The 19,204-nt window shown below is 47.7% G+C and overlaps 1 protein-coding gene across 3 annotated transcripts in view; it reads right to left on the minus strand.

The window, feature by feature from the left end:
* CTIF (cap binding complex dependent translation initiation factor) overlaps positions 1–19,204 on the minus strand; it is a 232,861-nt gene that overhangs the window by 166,245 nt on the left and 47,412 nt on the right. For 2 of the 3 annotated variants that reach the window (XM_039842019.1, XM_039842034.1), the window contains exons 4-5: positions 17,453–17,500; positions 9,867–9,938 (exon numbers count right to left, since the gene is read on the minus strand). In XM_039842019.1, the coding sequence (XP_039697953.1) occupies positions 9,867–9,938; positions 17,453–17,500 (120 nt within the window). The remainder of the gene's footprint in view (positions 1–9,866; positions 9,939–17,452; positions 17,501–19,204) is intronic. The other variant, XM_039842027.1, reaches the window with a different exon arrangement.

Raw genomic sequence — 19,204 nt, forward strand, 5'->3', positions numbered from 1 at the left:
AACAAAGTCTATACCCTTCAAGCCTCAGCCCAGGGAGGAAAGAACCTCACCAGCAGAGCTGTTCCTTTGTCATCTCTTGTCATTGCAGAGGTGGTGGCCCAGGAAGTGCCCAGAGTGACTTATTGTTGCAACGAACTGGGGCAGCCGGAACCTAACGGCTTCACACGGCCATCCCTGCATCTGCTAGCCCTGGGCTGACAGCATCTAGGCGGACTGCATCCAAACCTTGCCCTGTGGCTTCAGATCCAGTCAAAGCCCCTTGACACCATATAAGTGCCTGGATATTCCCTCAGTCTTGAGTTCTGGACACCAACCCTCAAAGCTTGCATCCCACAACATACACACATGCATATACGCATCACCGGTTCCACAAACCCTCTTAGTGTCCAGAGAAGCCAGAGGGGCAGGAGCCTGCAGACAGATGGACCTGCAGGCAGGCTGCAATCTGATTTCTGCAACTCTACACCAGGAGACAAGCCCACCTCACCCTCAAAACCACCCTGACGCCTGCTCACACCGAGGACTCATGCAGAAGTGAGAAGAAAAGGTGACCAGGGCTTGGCTTGTTCTCAGGCACCCTCCGCGTCCTCATGCCTTCTGCTCACAGCTGTAGAGGCCTTGGCTTCCTCCTGGGCACACTGGAGGTGCTGTGTTAGTGTGCAGCTCGCACACGGGTCCGACTAAGGGGCTCGGAGGCCACACAGAGCTGCCACAGTATGTGGTTATACTCCTCTTAGGGCCACTGTGGTCTTGGACTCCGAGAAAACAAACAAGTGTTCTTTCCCCCAGGCCTTCTCTCTGCTAGGATCCAGCCAAAACCCTTTCGCCCCTGCAGTCTGCAGTCTCTCCTCGATGCTTGTGCCCCACGAACCCACAGCATCCACAGCATGTTCCCCGGTGGTTTGTTACCTTTCTAACTGTTCTGCTGCAGAGCTGCCTGGGGTGTTCTAGCAACACTGATCTGCTGGCTCCCAAATGTCAATGTGCATGGGAATCCTCCGGGGGCGGGAGTGTCACGTGCAGCTGGAGTGGTCCACGGACCACGCTTATGGAAACACTGAATGTTAAAGAGTTTCATGGAGGGAAAAAAGTTCAAATAGACTCCCTAGTCAAATGTTTTGGACGCGCTGAGTTAAAAGATTGTTAAATAAATTACTTTATTGCAGAACTTCTCAGTGCCTTTATTGGTCTTAGATGGATGCTGACTCTTCAAGTAAGTGGCAATATCGTATGTGTATGCAGTACTTCCTAAACTCCTCTGGCCAGAAACCCACCCCACCCTTCCTTTTTGTTCCACAGAGCACTTTGCAGGACTAGGGTACCATAGAACCCGCTTTGGGAAACAGTCATGTAATGCTCCAGTTCTGTCCTGGAGTGCGTGTGTGTGTGTGTTCAGCACCAAGGACAGCGCCCCCATGTTGGTGGGAAAGATGATGATGGACCCTCCCCATATTTTAATCCCACTACAGTAGAAGGGCCTCTGAAGCAGGAGAACAGCAGAGAGAACCTCCTGGGTGGCATCAGAGCCTTGTTCAGGAGCAGAAAAGGCCATTCCTTTCACTCTAGAACTTCCGTATCTGTCTGTCCATTCTGTCCCTTCTCTCCCTAACCCTGCTGTCTTCAAATTAAGACCCTAAAGACCAGGGAGAGGTGGGAGATAATAACTAAAGCCTGTGGTAAAGTATATTTCCCCTAAGTCGACCCATTCTGCTCACTTTCTCTTGGCTAATTAGGTTTGTGCTTTAGGATTTAAATGGCCCTGTTATTTGAACCTGTTCTGGACTGGGCCACACCAGAGGCCACTTCTGCCTGTCTGGCATTTGCTGAAAGAATGGGGGCCCACTCAACTGTTCGCAGTCTCCGACCCTGCCCCATGTCCCTGTGCGGAGAAGGGATCCCACTAGGCTCCTTACTAGGAGATGTTCTTGTAACTCCCCAGTCCCCAGGGACGTCTCCTCTCCTGCCAGTGCCAGATTCAGAGATACAGAAGGCCGAGGAGGAAAGGGGCTGAGGGATCATCTGGTCTGGGGTGGGGGGTGACCTGGGAGTTCTGCAGGGGTGCTCCCAGAGCAATGAGGTGGATGAGGTGGGAGAGAAAGCAAGTTAGCTCCTTGCCCCTGCCTCATTAAGCAGTTCTGACCCTTTGGGGTTTCTATATGGGATTTCCTTGAAACATTTTGGTGAAACGAGAGGTCTCTACTTTTAAAAAATTAACTTTTAAGAAAATTGTAAATTCACATCAAATTATAAGAAATAATATAGAATGTACGCTTTATCCAGTTTCTCCCCATGGGGAAACTTGTAAAACTATAGTTCAATGTCACATCCAGTATACGGATGTTGATACAGTCAAGATACAAAGCATTTCCACCGGCACAGGATCCGTCCCGCGGCCCTTCTGTCCTCATGCCCACTCCTCTCCTGGCCCACCTTCTTCCCTGATCCTTGGCAACTGCTAACCTACTCCCTAGTTCTATAAGTTTGCCATGTTAAGAATATTACAGATATGGAATCACAGCGTCTGTAACTTTGGGAGACTTTTTTTTCCCACTCAGCATAATTCCCTGGAGATTCATCCAGGCAGCTGTGTGTATCAATAGTTGATTCCCCTTTATTGCTGAGTGCCACAGTTTGCTTAACCAGGCACCTGTTGAAGTGCATGTATTAGGAATAAACATTTGAGTGCGCATTTTTGTGTGAACATAAGTTTTTCATTTCTCAGGGATAAACAGCCAGGAGTACAATGGCTGGATCATATGGCACTTGTAGGTTTCGTTTTTTTAAAAAACTGCCCATCTGTTTTCCAGAGTGGCTGTACCAGTTCACATCTCCACCAGGAATGTACGAGCGACCCAGTCTCTCTGCATCTTCGCCAGCATTCAGTGTTTGTTATTATATATATATATATATTTAAAAATTTTAGACATTCTGATAAGTATGTAGTGATAGTCTCTAATGGCTGATGGTGCCAAACATCTTTTTCTGTGCATATTTGCCATCTGTATATCCTCTTGGGTGAAAAATGTCTCTTCATGTATTTTGTCCATTTATAAATTGGGTTGTTTTTAATGTTGAGTTTTGAGAGTTCTTTATATATTTGAGCTACTAGTCCAATTTTGCATCTCAGTGTTGACATCTATTATCTTCTTTTCATTCAGTTTAAAATTGTCCCAGTTCTTGCTATGACAAATGATTTTTGATTGCAATCAGGGCACTTTCATGATATGTTACAAGATTCTGAATCTTATTTAAATCTTCTGTTTTAACTGGCTTCTTGTGATCCCACTCTAGCAGGGCAAGGGGAGGATGCAGTCTCATTGCTGCCAGTGAAGGCAGAAGTCCGGGCAGGGGGGCAGGGGGCTTGTTGTTACAGCCGGTGGAGGTAGAGTTCTAGGTCTCCACATGGTCCCCAATGACCCTGCCATGGGGGTGGCCTCATTACCAGCGGGCAGCAGTGGAAGTCCCAGCTCTCTATTCCACCTCCTCTGACACATCCCAGCAGGGAGGCGAGGGGTACCTCACTACTGCTGAGTGGGGTGAAGTCCAGCCCCCTTTGCATGGTCTGCAGTAATACTATGGGGGTGGGCAGGGACTTTCTTAACAATCTGGCAGGGATACAAGTCTCAGCTTCCTACTTGGCCTTCTCCGACACCAATCCGGTGAGGGAAGTTGGAGGCATCTTTTACAGCTGAGCAGAGGTGAAAGTCCAGGTTCCCAATGGGACTTTGCTGGCTTGGGTGTGGGTGGGGCCACAGTGTTTTCTGTGATGTTTGGCTGTTGTACAGCAGTTATTGTCCAAAAGCTTTATATCTGGCTAGGTTGCTCTTTTTCTGGACCTCTGCTGAGGAGAGCAGATTTTTCCTGGGACCTTTTTAAAATCTATGTCCTTTGCCATTTCCTGGTTACTCACTTCTTCAGCTCTAAGCCCAGGATACAGAAGGCAAAAAAGAAATCCATGGAGGTCACCATTGTGTCATTGCTCAGATCCCAAGTACCCTAGCTGGTGTGCCTTCTCCTCTCCACCTTTCAGAATCTTCTCGTGTTTTACATAGACTGCCCACGGTTTTAGTTGTACTTAGCAGGAGGAATGTAGGAAAAAACCCATCTACTCTATCTTCCCAGAAGCAGAAATCCAGGTCTGTATTTTTAACAAAACATTTTGAGGGCCTTAAGTCTAGTTCACTCATTTCTTAGAAGGGAAATTGAGGCTGCAGGGAGATGACGTATCTCACCATGATCGAATAGTAAGTCAGAGGTACAGAGGAGAGGTCTCATGTTTTCTAGCTCCCAGTCCAATCCCGTTACCATGACAGCACGGTGCCTCTGTCCTCACGCCTGCGTATCTGACCTCCTCCGCTGGATGCAAGCTCCTCTGCAGACAGCAGCCCCCTTCCCCCCGGTATTCTCACGCTGTTCTGCACTGCTGCTTTTCCACTCAAGAATGTCTTCTTTCTCTAAGCAGAATCTAGGTTCTCCGAGAACAGTGACCAAGCCACATGACTCATATTGTTTAAAGTGGGCACGCAAGGAATGGTTGCTGACTGTTCTCCCTATAAAATTAATAATCAAGATTGTTTGGTAAGTGTAATATCCTGGTTCTTTCAGGTGAGCTGGAGCCAGAAGGCACCTCGAAGACAGGCACATGCTGAGAGCAGTGGAGGCGGCACTGTTGGATCATGCCAGCAGGACTGTGTTCAGTTGTGGGAGGCTGATTAAGAGGAATTAAGGAATTATAGTCCATACTTATCGGGCTCCCAGGGGGACACCCCAGGACGGGACAAGACCTAAGAACCATCATGTTATGTCCCAGACTTCTGAGCACTGCCTGCTCTCAATGATGGCTTGCTGATTGGATCAATGGCTTATAAATAATAGATAGATAGATAGATAGATAGATAGATAGATAGATAGATAGATTGATAGATAGATGAATAGATAGCAAAGGAATGAGCTAACTATAACAAAGTGAAACAGCTGCAGGAATGAGAATATTTAGATTCAAAGGCAGACTTGCCATGGTGGACCGCTGGGGGAGAGACTAAAGAGCCATGGGCGAAAGGAGTTATGAGAAGGTGGTTTGGGACTAAATCCAAGAAAGACATTTTTGTTAATGGAGCTGCCTAACAATGAGATGTCTTTCGAAGCAGTGGGTGGGGTTGGATCAGGTGACCGACCTCTGAGCTGCTTGGCATCCTGAGAGCCCACAAGATCCTCAGGGCTCACTGGAGACCAACTTAGTTCTGGATTTGCTGTGGGGAGGAAGAGGTCAGGTTCAGCCTCTGGTGAACCTCTACTAGAGGCAGGGCATGTGACAGCCATCTAGGCAGTCATGAAACAGTTCTGGTTTCCTCCATTCCAGGCACCTAGTAGGATTATACTTCTTAGTGTGCTTATGGTTGGGTGAGGCCGTGTGACTAGTTCTGGACAACGAGTCCAGAGTAGAAGTGACACGTGTCACATCTAGGTTGGAGCACCGAATTGCCGAAGTGAGACCCATCGGTGTTCTTTTCCCTCTGTCATGGTAACTGGTTAAAACAGCAACTGCTCCACCAAGTTGGGAACACAAGGTGCACAAACAGCAGTGGGGCTGGACGGCCGCTCCGGCATCTCGGCTGGGCACACAGACACCTCCACGTCCGCCATCTTCATCCCTCACCACTGTAGCAACACCCAACACTGACCGTCTCCTCTGCTGTGCTTTCCCCTGTTGTCCTAACATCCCAACATTATACCCGACCTCAAGCCTTTGCCGACACCATTTCTTCTCTCATTTCTTCTATTTTCCTCTCCATCTGGTCATACATCCTACCTGTTCCGTAAGGCAGAGTTCAAGTCTCGGGTCCTGCATGACTCGGGTCCCTATCTGTAGAGACCAGCACGGCCACTCTGGAATGACTGCAGTACCTGTGATCAGGACGTCTCTCTGGGGGTTTAACATGTGTGCCTTTAGCCTGTTTCATGTTAACTAGCCTCTACTCTGCAAGCGGGCTGTGCTCTGGAAGGCTCTAGTGAATATGTGTCTGCCAAGCTCGCAGCAGTTGCTCACTATATACTGACTGAATAGCATGCAGTGTCATAAATACATACATGATATTCCTCAAGTATCCATAGAAGCTGATTAAAAATCTAGGCACTTTTCCTAAGATATTATTTGTACTGATGAGTTTTTAAATTGGCACTGAACCAACGGTATAATTACTGAAGGGCAATGAGTTGGCTGGCAGAAAACTCCTCCTACCCTTTTCTGTGGGCCAGAGGTAAGCAGTGTATCTGAGGTTCACCTCTGCTTACCACCTGTCATCATCTAGGTCAGAGTCAGTGTTGGCGCCTAGGATATACCTCGCCTGCAGGTTGGTACAAGTTATCAGGGTGGGTCAGGAACGCTGGAGAAATCTAGAAAATCCAGCCCTGCTGCTGCTTTTAGCAGCTATTTGGATCCAGTTGGTCATTTCATGGAGACACAGAATGTAAACAATGAAAGAGATTTCTGGAGAGGCTCAGAGGTCTGTGTAGCCCGACGCCTCATTCTGCAGAGAGGCCTTGGAATCTGTGCCACGCCTGGGCCACCATCTGGTTCTCTTGATCGCTGGGACAAGGCTCTTTCACTCTCTCCTGATGCTTCGATTTGCTACTGGGCGTCATGATGGAACAGGGGAGTGCCCTTCTCTCATCATTTCAGGGAATGTGGCGTCACAGGACTCTGAGACACCATTACTGACGCACCCCCACCTTTCCCAGGGCTTTGCGTGAAACCTGTCTGATAACGAAGTATGCTCATTAGGTTCGCAGCAAGCTTTCATTACCTTGCTCAACAGTCATCACCACCAGCCAACAAATCCTCCAGTCAGGGAGTCCTTCTCAAGGTCTAATCACGGGCCCTGCTGCTGCTGTGCACATTAATTTCCTTTCCTTGGCTCTTCTGTGAAGATGGAGAAGAGCTACTCACTCCTGACCTCACATGACCTTTATATGCCTTCGGCTTTCTTCCCTGAATGCTAAACCCCAAGCTGGGATCTTGAAATGTTTTCTAACTGCACGGGATTACGCTCACTTCAGATGTTTCCTCTAAATCAACTCCATGCATTCCCCCAATATGATGATAAGGTGGAAACTGTATTCCAACCTCCTAACTAGATGACGAGGCGATGAGCAAGCTCCCTTGGGAAGAGGCTGCCAGGGTGCCAGAGTCCCCAACACAACCGGATCCCAACTGCCGGCAGTTGGACAGGCCTCCTCAGGACCACGTGTAGCCCATTTTTTGCCGTGGACCCTCTGAGCTCCCTTCCTCCCATCTCATGGGCTCAACCTACTCTAGGTTGCTCCCACTTGGCTTCAGAAAGGTTTCAGAGGAGGCAAGTTTGGGCTGGGGTTTTTTTTTTTTTAATGTCGTTAGTTGAAATGACAAAATCAGTAATCCCAGTGTATGACTTGTCTTCAGATGGCGCCTGCGTCTGGGGCCCTCATTCAGGGCATGGGTCTGTGACGCACCACACAGAGCTTCCTGGGCAGAAGGCAGCACCTCAGCATCCTCTGGCCACCCCACTTTCCTGGGCACATGTGGCCAAGGTGGGTGCAGTCAGGGGGAGCAGCAGAGCAGCCAGCTAGCCCAGTCTCAATTTAGCTTCAGTTTCCCCCTGAAACTAATTCTTCCCTATGAGTGAATGTGGGGGAGTAGAGCTGTCCCATCATCCCAATGACCTCAGAAAGCTCAGCACAGTTCGTGTGGCTGGAGACACAGGGCCCACTAGGGACTGTCTGCACGCACTGGCTTGGGCCAACTCAGGCATCATTATGAGCATCTACTGTATGCAAGGCCCTCGGCCAGGGGCAGTCAGTGAAATAGAGCCAGCCCTAACTCCTCCCATCTTTGGGTTGATCAGCCAGCTGAGGGGAGAGGCAGATGTATAGGGAACAGCTCGATCATACTATGAATTAGGGAGAGAGTCTGCCTGGATGAGAGGGTGTAGCGAGGAGGCTAGTAGGTGTGCTCATGGGGCTGGGAGGTGTCCCCAGGAGCTAGTCCACTGAGCCTATCTATATCTGGTGAGCCAGGTTGAAGGGAGCTTTGGATGGATGAGTCAGCAGCATTCCATCAGATCTGCACCCAGCAAAGGCCTTTTCAATGGGAAGCTCCCTGGTTCTCCCCTCCATCAGGGAGCTGCTCCAGGACACCTTGGGCAGGGGCAGCTGCCACCAGCCAGTTACATGAGAGTTTTCCTTGTGAGGCAGTCTCTCAAGAAACGCTGACCAGTTCGATCCCTCCACCAGGGGGCATCAGGAGATGGCTGCCTCATGAGGGGAGCTCAGAGGTCCAGGGTGGTACTATTCCAATCGGAACATCAGCCATCTGTCTAGGCAACGCCCTAGACAGAACAGAGCAATGAGAAGGAAGGAGCTTGCCCTGACACCACTGAGCTGACACGCCAGCCCTGAAAAACCACCCAGGCTGTACTGAGAGAGAAAAAACCCTTCTGTCTCGTTTACATCTATTGTTTGTACACTAATTAATCGAGTCGCTAATGTCTAAATATCATTTTGTTACTGAATCAAAGTTCTCCTGACCTCAGGAGACCTCGTTTCAATCCTGCTCCTGCCTCTCTGCATAGTAGGGTGTGCAGCATGCAGGTCCCAACCTCGGCCTTCCACCTACGAGGTCCAGCTCAGTCCTACCTCTTCTGCTCAGGGCTGCCCAGGCTTTTTAATTGTGAGCCCCTTGAGGTCTGGGCCACCCTTTAGACAATTCCATCTCCTGCCCTGCACTGGGCATTCTTTTACACACTATCTTGTCTTTCTAACTAAGTTGTAAGGCCCCTGAAGGCAGGAGCCATCCTCCAGGCCCTCCAGAGCAGAGCACCGGGCCCCTGCACACATTTCCTGGCTGAGGAAGCTTCAAGAGGTCCTTCCTGAAACACCTGACCTCTCTGGCCTGCTGAGCTGTCCTGAGCTCTGAGCAGCTTCACCCTGCACCAGGGTGAACTAAAGCAAGACTCAGGCCAAGCAGCCTTCCCTCTCAACCCCTATACCGCCTTGCAGGAGCCTGTGAAAGCTGGCTCTCCAAAGTCAGGACCAAGTTATTGCAGGAGCCTGTGAAAGCTCCCCTCAGCTCCCTGGACAGGGACAGTGAGGCTGCATCGGCGGGTGGAGATAAATGTTTTTTTAGCCTCTAATCCCACCGTCTCCCACAGGGAAGGATGAGGTATCAGCAAGAACAGCTGGACAACTGGAGAAAGCCTAGGGGTCACCAGAAACAGCTCTCCAAGAGCAGCATCCTCCTTCCCTCCCGGCCACACGACCCACACGGGGAGCCCTGGGGATCTCACAGGCAAGCGACAGGGGGAGAAGCAACTGGCTTCAGCCTGGTCCCAGCACAGCTGGTTGGCTGGGAGAAATGGATGAATCTCTGATACCTCACCCCTCAGTCCGCCCCTCTAGGTTCTCTGCAAACCTGGGGCAGGAGTGATCTCCAAAGTGACCCACCAGCACCAAAACCCTAGGAGTCCCATTGTTTGTGGGATCCATCATCAACGCTGATGTGTGAACCTCCAATTCATTCATTTTACTGCTAAATAACATTCCACTGTGAGGATATAGCACATATTTATCCACTCTCCTCTCAATGGACATTTGATTGCTTGCAATTGTTTGTTATTATAAATAATGCCGCTAATGAAAAGAAATCTTATGAATCTCTGTGTTTGTGGGGAGGGGCTTCACTGTGGGCTGTGTATTCAGGGAGAACTTTCCAGAGGGCAGACTGTACCCTCCCCTCTCCCATTTCTTGCTCTCTCCACGTCACCACCTCTCAGGAACACAGACAGACAAGACACATGACAACCCCCAGATGGGGCACAGAGCTGGTTCCCTACCTGCTGTGGGGGTGCTCGCCCTCGGGAGAAGGAACAGCTGCTGTCCAGCTGCTCGCTGCAGTCCGTCGTCCACTACAGGGGAGAAAGGAGTGGTCAGGGATGGGAAGACACACAGGCTCATCCTCACTCAGCCTGGGCCCCGAGGCATGGCCCTGCCCCCCTGTAGCAGAACCGGTATAAAATCCTTCCCTGCCAGCAGGTCCAAGTTGGCATCTCCAAATTCCACATGGAGATGACCCTTTGGTGTACGTTTGGGGAAGGCAAGTAACTGCCCTTCATCTAAGCCCACCAAAGTGATGAAGATCCAACTACATTCTAAAGTCAACCAGACAAGACACAGGGTCATTGTGAGATAAGCCAGCACCACCTTTCTGCCTGACCTGGCTTCAGCCACACTAGCCCTCTACGGTGTCAAGGCCAGAGCTGGAGGTGAGGTATGTGTGTGCGGATCTTCCCATATGCCCAGTTCCAAAAGACAATGGACCTGTGCACTGACAGGACAGCCTGGCATTGGGGGAGAGTCCCAGACTGGCCATCAGAAGCCCACCTTGAGCCCAGTCCCACTGCTCATCCCCCGAGAGCTCAGAGGCCTGGTGTACCCCAAAGTGCGGTCTGATAACCACCTGCGTGACTGTCTCCAAAGCCTGGAGTCCCTGGACCCCACCCTCCACCTGCTGAATCAGACTCTGTGAGGGTGGGACCTGAGCATCAGCATTTTGACAAGCTCCCAAGTGAGGCACCAGAAGTTTGAGAGCAACTGAAGTCCATGTGACTTCCCAAGCTTTATTTTGTCATCTATAAAATGGGGACAGCAAGACTGGTGACTCTGTAAGGTTGAGGTAAGAACCTTTGTAAACCATAAAAACACTCTAGAGATATGAAGCAATAGTAATAGTGTAGCCCTTCCTTTGTAAGGTGCTATCTAGCTCTATGGTGGTATTTTCATCATTGCATTAAATGTCAGCTATCTGCACAAACTAATGTTGTTGAATGTCAACCTTGACCTATAGCCTATGTGATAAAAGAAGAGCAGAGGAGCCCAATCCCTCTGTTTAACACACTTGGCCAAAACTGCGAGTGAGTGTGGATGGCTCAAGGCCAGTGCAGTCCTGCTTTTGTAAAACCTTGGCTGGACACGCCCTCCTGACTGTGGGCCAAGGACATGACCTTTGTATAGGAAAGATGTTTTATTACAATGCGGATGACACAGGCCAGTATGAGTATACTCTAAAGCAGTGCTGTCCAGCTGGAATAGAACGGCAACCACAATAAGAGCCACAGATATAATTTTAAATGATGCAGTAGCCACATTTTTAAAAGGTCAAATTAAATTTAATATATTTTATTTATCTTAATATATTTAAAATATTATCACTTAGATAGGTAATTAACATAAACATTATTAACGAGATATTTTACATTCTTCTTTCCATACTAAATTTCTGAAATCCACTTAGAGCCTATGTTAATTTGGACCAGTCACATTTCAAGTGCTAGAGAGCCACATGTGGCTAGTGGCTATTGGACAGCGTACCGGTCCTGGGTGAGTCCCAGCCTTCCCATCCACTTTGCCCATCCCTGCTCGGCTTGGGAGAGGGGCTGACCCCTGCAGACTGCGACTCCCAGGCTCCTGCGTTAGCTGGGTTCAGCCAATGGGAGAAAGTAAAAAGGGGGGAAGCCCGGGTGGTTTTTCTCCTCTTTTTCTCTGCTTCAGGTGGCATTACCAGCAGTGATGCGGTCTCCTTCATAGCTCCTGTCCTCACCAGACAGGCCTTCTGCGCCTGACCCTGAACCCTGGCTCCGGCAACACCATTCCCCCTCCCTTTGTGCCTCAGGTCTGGAGGTGGCGATGGCTTCCTGGAGTTGCTCATCTCTGGGTTGTTTAGCTTCTTGGCTCTTTTATCATCTGGGTAACCAACTCCCTGGATTAAATTCCCTCTGTCTGGATATTTGCAGTTTCAAAGCATTTCCTCGAGATATTTATTAATTATAGGGTTAGAAAAAGGGAAAAATGAGAAATCCATGAGATACCACTTTAACAAAGTGACCGAGGATAACACCGCCCGTAATAAAACATATAATCATGGACTGCCCAGTATGATACGCTGAGAAGGGCACATCACTTTGGCAAGAGGTGTTCTTGCCAAAAATGCCTAACCTCAATCCAATCATGAGAAAACACCAGGCAACCCAAATTGATAAACTTTACACAAAAAGTGACCAGTACTCTTCAAAAGTGTCAAGGTCATGGAAGACAAGAAAAGACCAAGAAAATGTCACAGATTGGAGAATAAGGAGATGACAATTTGATGCAAACTTGGATCTTCGAACAGAGAAAGGACATTAGTGGGAGAACTGGTAAAAGCCTGAATAAAGTCCCTTTGTACCAATGTTAATTTCTTAGTTCTGATCATTGTACTGTGGTTATGTAAGGTGTTCACATTAGGGGAATCTGGGTGATGGGTGCATAGGAACACCCTGTACTATTTTTGCGCCTTTGCTATAAGTCTAAAATAATTTCAAAATAAAAAGTAACACATACATACATGTATGCATGCCTATTTTTTGAACAATATACACATATGTGTGTATACATAAAATGTTTAAACTGCTGTGAAAACAATCCCTTTGCTTTATATACTTAAGTGGTTTCTCCTTTCCTGGGAGCCTGGCTGACAGGGCTGGGGATGGACAAGGCAGGCAACGACTGCTGGCCACGGAGAAGACTAGATCATGCACGGCCCCATCCTAGGAGAGCCCAAACACTTCAACCCCAGCTTCATGGTGCTGATGTGACACCCCACAGGACAGTGACCCTCCTGGGGTCAGCATGGTCCCTGGCAGGGCAGGGCTGGGAGCTTCGATGGCTCCTCTAGACGAGCATTGCACAGAGGGGGCCAAGGCTTCATGCGCAGCCACATACAACCTCATCTCTCTGGTGAGGCTCCCCAGGAGCAGTTCCAAGCTCCGATGAGACTGCTCTGCTTTGTTAAAGTTATTCTTAACTTTATATCCACCAACTAGAAGCCATTTCTTGAGGGCCTTCCGTGTGGGACCTGTAACAGGAGCATCCCTTCACAGGAGAGGTGAGATGTCCCAGGAGAGGTGGAGGGCTGGGCTAGGATAAGGAAGTGTGCTCTCAGCAGGGGTGCAGGGACAGAAAATGGGCAAGCCAGGATTCCTGGAGAAAAAGCGAGCCCAAGCGTGAATCGCTGGCCAGCTTAGGGGCAGATCATGGCAAGCGTGACTTTCTGGCTAAGGAGTCAGAGACTTTTCCTGGGTAGACAGGGTCAGGAGAGGAGGGTGACCCTGTTAGTGAGCCTGATGGCCCAGGGGAGCAGGTCAGAAAGCTAAGCCAGAGTCCAATATTCAGGTTTCCACTGGTAGTGGAGGCAGAGATGGGAGGAAGTGGATCTGAGAGTGTGGTACCCACAGGCAGTGAGCCATGGGCTGATGCATGAAGGAAAGTAAGATGGCTAAGTCCGTAGAAACCCACCCCAGAGACCCCTCCAGGGCTGGGTACAGACAGGATCCCCAGGCAAAGTTTTTAGAGGTGGGAATGTGGTCCAACTATGTATAGCAATTTAGTGTGAGTCACCTCACTTATCCCAGAAGGCTGTACCCACTGGGCCTGGGTGGCATCCCACCTCCAACTTCTAAGCCAAGCAGCAGCCCAGGGACATCCTGGGCCTCTGCTGTTGCCTGAAGCACTTCCGCTGGGAAGAGGGTTTCTTCTGGGTCCTAAAGCCCCCTGTGGACTCTCCCTATTCCAAAGCTGTTCCCAGCAGCTGCTGGGGCTCTGTTCTCAAAGTTGTCTTCTTTCTTTCCTCTTAGGCCATAGCCACCACCTAGAAAAATCTCCGGACATAGACCTTCCCAAACTGGTCCTTATCCACATAGATGATTCCAAGATGGAGAGAGGGGCCCTCTCCACCATCCCGCCCCGTGCCTGAGTCCTACACCTAGAGAGTTTCTCCTTCAAGGTAAACCAGTTTAAAGCTAGGAGCAAGTCCTCTGGTGGGTAAAGGTGTCGTTTGCCTGAAAAAGGTCATAGAACAGAAATAGGCAGGAAAAGTAGGGCATTTTTATATATGGGAAAAACGAATATAGAATTCACATGGTTTGAGGCCTGCATCATATCTCATAATTTATTTAATTTGGAAAGCTGAAACAGAGATGGCACAGAGTGAAGCTTCCATAACTAGGAGTACAGATGTTTATTCTGTACTCATCAATAGATGGCTATTCTTTTATTCTTTGCTCTTATAGGTACATTTGAAATATTTCACACTAAAAAGAACTGAATGCATTATCAGTCATTTGCACCTCGGATGGACAGTATTTTAGGTCCAGATTTGGTGAAGGGCAGGGGAAGACACTGCACACTGGGGAGGGGGAGTGGAAGGGAAAAGCCTGGAGTGGGGGAGGCCAAAGGTGCTAAAAACAAACCATTCCACTTTCCAATGGTCTCTAGGTCCCTCCAGGGACTTGCCCTTCCAGATATCAAACTGTATTATGTGGTCAGAGCCAAACCAGCATGCTGAATCAGCACAAGACCAACCACTGCTAAAACTGCATTCATAAACAGATGTGTAAACGGGAGCTTAGTATATGATAAGGATAGTGGTTCAAATTAAGGGGAAAGAGAAACCATCAATAAACATACCAACTGGCTAGCAGATGAGGACAAAATGACCCTGCATGTCTGCCTCACACTATCCATGGACAACACATTCCAAGTTGATTAAAACCCAAGAAACAAGTTTTAAACATCAAAGTAAAACTTCTGTGTGACAAAAGAAGTCATGAACAAACTTAAAGACAAGTGAGAGGCTACTTGCAACATGTATATCAAAGGATTAACCACCAGAATATATAAAGACCTCATTTAAATCTAGGCACCGCTCTAACTCCAGTGTATACACTAACATTAACTCCTCATGGATACCTAGGCACGTTTATTATCCCTACTTTGCAAATATAGAATTCGAAGCACAGCATGGTTAAGGAAAGCCTTATGTGTAAGGGGCAGTGGATGCTGCCCAAAGGCTGAGATCTGAGAAAAAGAGAAAGGCTTCTTGCTTCTATCTTAAAAAATCAACAAACGACTTTCCTGTTGGAGAGGCCGTGTAACAGTAATTAGGAGCTGACATTTTCGAAGCAGAGAATCTTAAGTTCCTATGCCTATTCCATCACTCACTCTATGACCTTAAGGAAGTCACTTCATCCCTAGGACTCAGTTTCCCTCACCTGAAATAATAACCGAAACTAGCAATAGCAGAGAGACTAAGTGTATGACAACTGGAGACCACCTGGTTCAAAGTTCAGCCTGGCCACATACTTGCTGTGTGGCCAGGCTGAACTTGAGCAGCAGCTTATTCAACCTCTCTGTGCCTCAGTTTCCTACCTTGTAAATTGGCAACAATAATAGCATCTTTTTCATAGAATTTTTATGAAGAATAAATGAGTTAACATGGACACACCTCTGTTTCTTTGCTTCTCCGCATCTCCCCAGCTTCCTAACTTAGGGACCAATCTTGGACCCTCTTCTCTAAGCTTCCCCACTCCCTGGCTTAAAATGCCATCCATATGCCATCATTTGCAAATGTAAATGTCCAGGTCATTTTGCACCTCTGAACACCACCTTTGCATATCTGACTGCTTGATCAACATCTCCACCAAGATATCTAATGCTCTCTTAACACCTTTCATGCCCAAAAACTGAACTCTTGACCTTTGCTTCCCAAAGCTGTTCTTCCAGGGTCTCCCATATCTCATTTCTGGAAAATCTACCTTTCCATATGCTCAGGCTAAAATCCTCAGGGTCATTCATTAGAAAATCATGTCATTTGTACCTTCAAAGTATAACGATAATCTGATCACTTCTTATCACCTCCACAGTGACCACACTGCTGTAAGCCACCATCACCTCTCACCTGGACCAACTAAACAGCTTCCTGATCTCCCTGCTTCCTTCCCTGCCCATCCCCCCACTCCCACCCTCACCCACCTCTGGGCCCTCGCCAGATTCTATTCATCACACGCATCCAGAGTGATCCTCTTTAGCCAGTCATACCATGTCCCTGCTCTGCTCAAAACCCTCCATATCTCCCTGTCTCAAAATCTTGCAGAGTCCTCAACAGGGCCAACGAGGCCTTGCAGATCTGGCTCTTCCACAGCATCCCCCTTGCTTAACTTTGCTCCCACCAGACCAGCTCCAAAGCTCTTCCTCAAAGCCGGGCACACTCCCGCACCAGAGCTCTGCCTTTGACATTCCCTCCGCCTCTGACATTCCCTCTGCCTCGAATACTCATTCTCAAGTGGCCTCACTCTCCTACCTTCTTCAAACTTTTGCTCAAAATTCCTGTTCTAAGTAAGCCTTCCGGGACAGCCCAGCACTCCCACCCCTTACGGCCTCACACGTGTGTCACATTCTAACATCCTAGTTCCGTCTTTGTCTACCGTCTGTCATTTCTCACCAGAAAGTAAGGGCTAGGAGGAGAGCGGTTACGGTCCATCCTGTTCATGACTTTGTCCAAGAGCCCAGAACATGGCCTGAAGGAAAACATGTTAGCTCTAATTATACTTCACTATTTAGCCAACAGTAACTGGCAGAAAAAGGGCAGATTTAAACAATTATGCTTTACGCCAGAACCACCAAACAATGTCTAGATTATGCGAGATAAACAAGCGAGCTAAAAAGCTACATGTATGTCAGAAGCTCAACTTTGTAAAAGGTATAAAGAAAAAAATTATACACAAAAATTACATTAGTTTCTGTCATAAAATCATGGTAGACTTCTTACTCTGTATTCTGATTGTGTGTTTTTCCAATAGTTGCTTTGAAGGTAAAATAAAATTTTAACCTATTTTAAAAATGACTGGTAATCAGATTTTAAAAAGCTCAGCCTCACTAGAAATCAAGAAAATACAAATTAAAATGACAACAGATAATCTGTCCCGTTACAACTGGTGGTAGTATGAATAATGGAAATCGCTTCGGAGAGCAATCTGGCAACAGCTATTGAAATCGATTCTATATCTCAGTATCTACCTGAAGACGTACTTTTTTATGTGTAGGAGGAGGCACATTCAACAGTATTCACCGAAGTACCTTGTATTTCTAGGAAAAAATTTGGCAGTAACCTGAATGCCCATCAATAGGTGAGTGGTTAAAATATGGGACATCTACACTGTGGGCAGCTATTAAACCGAGCAGGTGTTCGAGCCTGGAGGACTCCCCAGGATAAACATCTAGGTGAAAATGCCAGTTATTGAACAACATATTCGCTGGCTATGATTTATGATTCTGAAATAATATATTCCTATAAGTCATATTATATATATGTTGCTAAAGCATTTAAAAAGGTAAGAAAGTGAACTGACCGATCCGATGGGAGGTAGGGTAAGGCATGGGAATGAGGCAGTTGATAAGGGAGATTTTACTGATATATGAATTCTTATGTACCATGAACATGTATGCATATACCACTTGTGTAAGTAAAAATAAATTATTTTGTAAAATGAGGGGAAAAATAAAACGAGTCCCCCATGCTCAACCACCCCAGAGGTTCCCTTAAACTCACTTCGTCTGTTAATCCTTTCATGGGTGGTCCACCATTGAGGGCTTCCTCCTATGGGCAAAGATGGCAGGGAAAAGGGATTCAGAGGGCAGGAGGAAATGAAGGAACGACATACCAGAGGGAGGAGGGAACAGTGAACGGGAAAGACAGAATGAAAGGAAACGTGAAGAAAAAGAGAAAGAAAAACACTGTGAGAAAGAGACATCATGGCAACCTGAACACTCTTACTCCAGCCTACATATCTGCATGCTTGCAGCGCTCTCTGAAAGTTCACTTTGCATCTGAAACAAAACCCAGGACTTCTAAGTGCCTGACAGCATCAAAAAGGACTATAGGAAGTTATCTTCATCCTCACTGGCTCTTCATTCGACCTGTTAACCAGAGTTTATTAGAAAATATGCCTTCATTAAATATATGCTCTTTAGAATATTCATTCCCTCCTCCCAAGAGAATGGAATAGCTGGCATGAGGGGTGCGGAAGGGAGACAGACATGCCCCACCTGTGGCTGTGGCTGTCAACCCAGCAGGACATCAGAGTCATATGAGGGCTGAATGCCATGCCCAGGTCCCTCCCCATTCAACTGAGCTCTGAGGTGGGGGCCAGTCCAAGCTCCCCGATGATTCCACTATGCAGACAGAGTTGTGAACATTCCTTTAAAGCCTGGTGATGATCCACAAGACCCACCACTCACATCAGAAGTGTCAAACTTTCCCCACTTACAACATCTAAATCTCTTCTACAAAAGGTTAATAGTCAATGAGATTTGGAATCCTAATTCTCATTCTATGGTGGGGGTGGGGTGGGGTGGTGGGTGGATATACTAACCACCCCAAAGCCTATAGCTCTCAAGGAACCAAAAGCAGGTGGGGAAGGGGTGAGCAGCGGGACTCCGCTCAGCTGCCACCCGGCAGTGCAGTTTGGCTGTTCCCCATCTCTGTGTCTGTCTTTTCTTCTGCAGAATAGGAGTATAATACCCCCAACTCAAGCACGGTGTGAGGACCACTTTTAGGATGTGCCTCAGGGACGTGGAATCCATCGGACGGCAGGCACTTTTGAAGTGTGAGCGTTGGGGGTGCGCGTGTGGTCATTTTAAATATGGTATCCCGTAAGTGTTTGAGAACTTAGAACACACATTCTCTTGGTTATTCATCTAAAGAAAAGGGATCTCACTTGCTCTTTCTTTCTTCCTTCACTTGTTTCCTTCTCTCTCCCCTTCCTATCCTTCTCTTTTCCTTCCTTCTTTTCTTCTTTTCTTCCTCCCTTCCTTCTCATGCCCCCTTTCCTCCCTCCCTCCATTTCCGCTGTTGCTGGGGGAGGGGCAGCGGAAAAACATAACTGTACAAGTACCATGATATTTTCTTCTGGAGTGTCAACTGTCTGTCGTCTCTCAGATCTTAAAAAAATGACCTCACCAACTGAAGAACAACATTCCTCTCTACTCCCTCAAGGTTTCTCAAGGTTTCCAAGATTCTTAAGAATTTTCCTCTCCCAGAAACATTAAAACACTACCGCAGACAGGCAGACTAGCACATTCTTTGAGGTTATTTTTGTTCTTTGTTTTTGGCTTTCATTTAAAATAGTCGTTGGATCAAATAAAAATAATCGAAAGTGATTTAGCAAAAAGATTTCTCATAAGGCTGTGTCAATAGAAATATGTTATGTAGACACTTCTAACCCTGATCTTGCTCAGTCATCCACAGCTGCACCCTCCCCTGGAGTCTGTACCCCAGCTGTGTCTGTGGGCACATGTGGGG

Source organism: Pteropus medius, unplaced genomic scaffold (assembly GCF_902729225.1).
Source record: "Pteropus medius unplaced genomic scaffold, Ma_sr-lr_union100, whole genome shotgun sequence".
Lineage (NCBI taxonomy): Eukaryota > Metazoa > Chordata > Mammalia > Chiroptera > Pteropodidae > Pteropus > Pteropus medius.